Source organism: Puntigrus tetrazona, chromosome 24 (assembly GCF_018831695.1).
Source record: "Puntigrus tetrazona isolate hp1 chromosome 24, ASM1883169v1, whole genome shotgun sequence".
Classification (NCBI taxonomy): domain Eukaryota; kingdom Metazoa; phylum Chordata; class Actinopteri; order Cypriniformes; family Cyprinidae; genus Puntigrus; species Puntigrus tetrazona.
Window position 1 is genome coordinate 492,047 of NC_056722.1, and position 3,190 is coordinate 495,236.

At 37.2% G+C, this 3,190-nt stretch overlaps 1 protein-coding gene across 3 annotated transcripts in view; it reads left to right on the forward strand.

Annotated features, from left to right (window-relative positions):
* The first annotated feature begins 782 nt into the window (after window positions 1-782).
* LOC122330155 (dystrobrevin alpha-like) overlaps window positions 783-3,190 on the forward strand; it is a 16,517-nt gene continuing 14,109 nt past the window's right edge. Inside the window, exons 1-2 of one of the 3 annotated variants that reach the window (XM_043227015.1) lie at window positions 783-928; window positions 2,595-2,662. In XM_043227015.1, coding sequence (XP_043082950.1) covers window positions 912-928; window positions 2,595-2,662 — 85 coding nt within the window. In that variant the 5' untranslated portion in view covers window positions 783-911. The remainder of the gene's footprint in view (window positions 929-2,594; window positions 2,663-3,190) is intronic. The other 2 variants (XM_043227016.1, XM_043227014.1) reach the window with 2 other exon arrangements.

The following is a 3,190-nucleotide window of genomic DNA, read 5'->3' on the forward strand; positions in this document are numbered from 1 at the left end:
TATATATATATATATATGGGATAAAACAGTAAAATATTTCGTTTTTAGTCTGTATTCATGTCAGCTCCGTCTGTTATCTAGCAATGGTGTTTCTCAGATAGATGCATTATGTGGTTTTGGAAAAATCCAATAGCATTAGCTGCTATCAGTTACTCCCACAGACGGTTTAATGCGAGTAATCCAGCGCTAATTACTCGGTGAAGATGCTCCGAACAGCTGCTTTACGCAGAACACGACTTTGTCGTCTGGGGTCAGATCTCGCACCTCTTGTATGCCAACCGACTTCAAGGGCGAGCCGAATCAAAAAGCACAATTTCACGTTTTTCATTCAACCTGCCATGCTAAATAAATCACCCACAGAGAGTGACAAAAAAAATGGAGTCAGGCTCAAAATGCCTGGATGCCACCGACTGTCCAAAAGGATATTTATAGGCTCGGAGATCCCAGAGCCACAATAAAAGGAGAAAGAGAGAGAGAGAAAAAGATTAGAAGACCGACTCTGTGAAATATGGGATCTCTCTAGAAATGTCCCATTAGAGGGCTTGAATTACAGTTCTCTCTAGCGAGCCATTCTTGCGTAGCCTCATCATTTTGCCTAATAATTTCACACAGAGAGTCTTTAAACTGCAAACAACTCCACGGGCCCCTCATACGGGACCAGGCCTGGGATTAGGAGACGGTATAAACTTGCAACCAGATCTGAACCGGCCGTCTAAGCCCAACAGGAATGTGAGCCTCGCTCATTGGAAGTTAAAGATAGAGGCGACACATGCTGGATCCTGACGGGCTCTTATTTCAGTCGGCTGCCGAAAACTCTACGGGCCGCTTTTGTTGCGCATCGACCTGACGAAAAGCGTTATTAAAAGTGGCGGAACCGTCGCGGTCGCTCATAAGTAAGCGAGAAGAGGACCATGGTGCTTTCCGAAGGGTATTTGCTTTGGGGTTTTTTTTTTTTTCCTGTGGCTCTTTTTATAGCATTAGTTTGTTTAGATCTCTTCCGTTGGGTACGGTTGAAACGGTGAACCAAAACTCTAAATTACGCTTAATTGCGCCGTGGCAGCTTGTTTATCTCTGATGTGAGTTCAATAGGGCAGATTAGTGTCACATTACTATTTTTTTGCAGTGCATTCTGGATATTTTTCACATCCGCAGGTGAATTTGATATCGATGGCTGGATGTGTGACGCTTTGTCCCTGTGTTGCGCTGAACTCTTGCATCTCTGGGATTGCGATTGAACATTCCTTAAAGTTAATTGAGCGTTAAAGGCTTTGTGAAGGAGGGAGTTTAACTTTTCTAAGTAGATCAACTTCACGGGTTTAATCCAGGTGCGCTTTTAAAGAGGAGGGAAAACCTTATTTTAAGGCTTCCTCGGTGCAAACGAAAAGCATTTTTTGATCTTTAGTGCATGATATGATGGTAAAAAAAAAAAATTTACTAAGACGCTGGTTGCGTTTGTATAATTTTAACTAACAAAAAAAAGCGTTATGGCTATAAATTTCAGTTTTTAAAAAGAAAGTCATACTTTTATTCCGCAAGGACGGATTGAATCGATAAAAAGCGACAGTAAAGACATTTATAAAGAATCGTACGGAATAAAAAGAAGTCATTTTCCATAAAAATATTAAGCAGCATGAGTCTTGAACACCAAATCAGCATTATTAGAATGGAAAATAAAAAACGGTTATTTTTAATTATAATAATATTTCACAATATTACTCTTTTACTGTGTTTTTTGATTCTTGCTGAGCATAAGAGCGAACGGTAAAATAATGACCTCAGAAGTGTACAAATTTACTTTTACAGCTTTGATAAATAATGATTTGTAATGCAACAAAATTATTGGAAAACTTTTTTTAAAGAAACGCAGTGAACCATCATAATGAACGATTACCCTATTTATCCTATACATATTTACATGAAATATTCCAAGCAATCACCATTCTACCTCAACTGGACTTTGAAATTAGAATTGAATTGTTGTAGAAGTCATTTCAGCTCTATATTTGTGGTACTAGATGCTGTTGTTTTCTTGGTGAAATAAGGCAGTGTTGTACTGAATGTCACAAGGCAGCGATCTTCTAAATGTTATTTTTATCGAGGTCACAACCAGAGTCCAAAACACGTTACTGTCTCTAAAGTGAATCATAACAAAAGGTCTCCGTGGAAGAAGAAAGGGAGATAAACACACGAGTTTCATCAATGAACGTGTTTTTATTTCACGACAGAGGTGGGTCACAGGTCTATTTCGGGAGAGCCGCAGACAGAAGGAAATACTAAATGGTAAAAATAGCACAAATTATGATCAGCTATTAAAAGGGAAGATGAAATTCTTCCAATATCGTCTGTTGTTGACGTCAAAGGTTGTGTGACCGGTCAAACTTTTATTGCAAATTGTCTGTCATTTGTTTTATTTTAGGATTCTGTCAGTCTTAGAAAATATGCATCATGGATTAACAGCTTTGGAAAATGGCGTAATGCGTTATGTTGTTTTTACCCACAATCATAGTTTGTGCAAATTCCTCAAATGGTCTGTTTTCGGCCCGGTTTGCCTGTGACACTGTCCTTTTGTTTTCTGTATGTGTGATGTTTCGCAGAATGATTGAAGAGTCAGGCCGCAACAGCAGCGCCATGGCGGACAGGAGACAACTGTTTGCTGAAATGCGTATGTATTTCTATGTTTTACTCCACAATCAAGCTATGATATGATGGTGAACGTGTCGATATGCTTAAAGAAATTTTATTCCCAGTAATCACGGTAAAGAGATTTACAATGTTACAAATATCTCTATTTCAAATCAATTATCGTCTCTGATGTTTTAAAAATGCTAGTCATCCTAACGGTTCTTTAAATGGATTCCGCTGTTGAGAAAAAAACTTCTTCAATCAGTCTTTCACTCTTGCCGAAATAGTTAAGTCTTGTCTGTTTCATGTAAAAAGTATTTACATGAATTTGCATGCCTATGTTAGTGCTATCAAATGCTTAATCGCATTCAAAATAAAGTTTAATGTTTACATAAAGTGTGTGTACTGTGTGTATTTATAATGTGTGTATATATAAACACACATACATAGAGTATATATATTGGAAATTTTACGTTCATTTACATATTTATTTACTTATGAAAATATGTAATAATATATAAACAACATTTTTCTGAAATATATACATGCATTTATTTGTGTGTATATA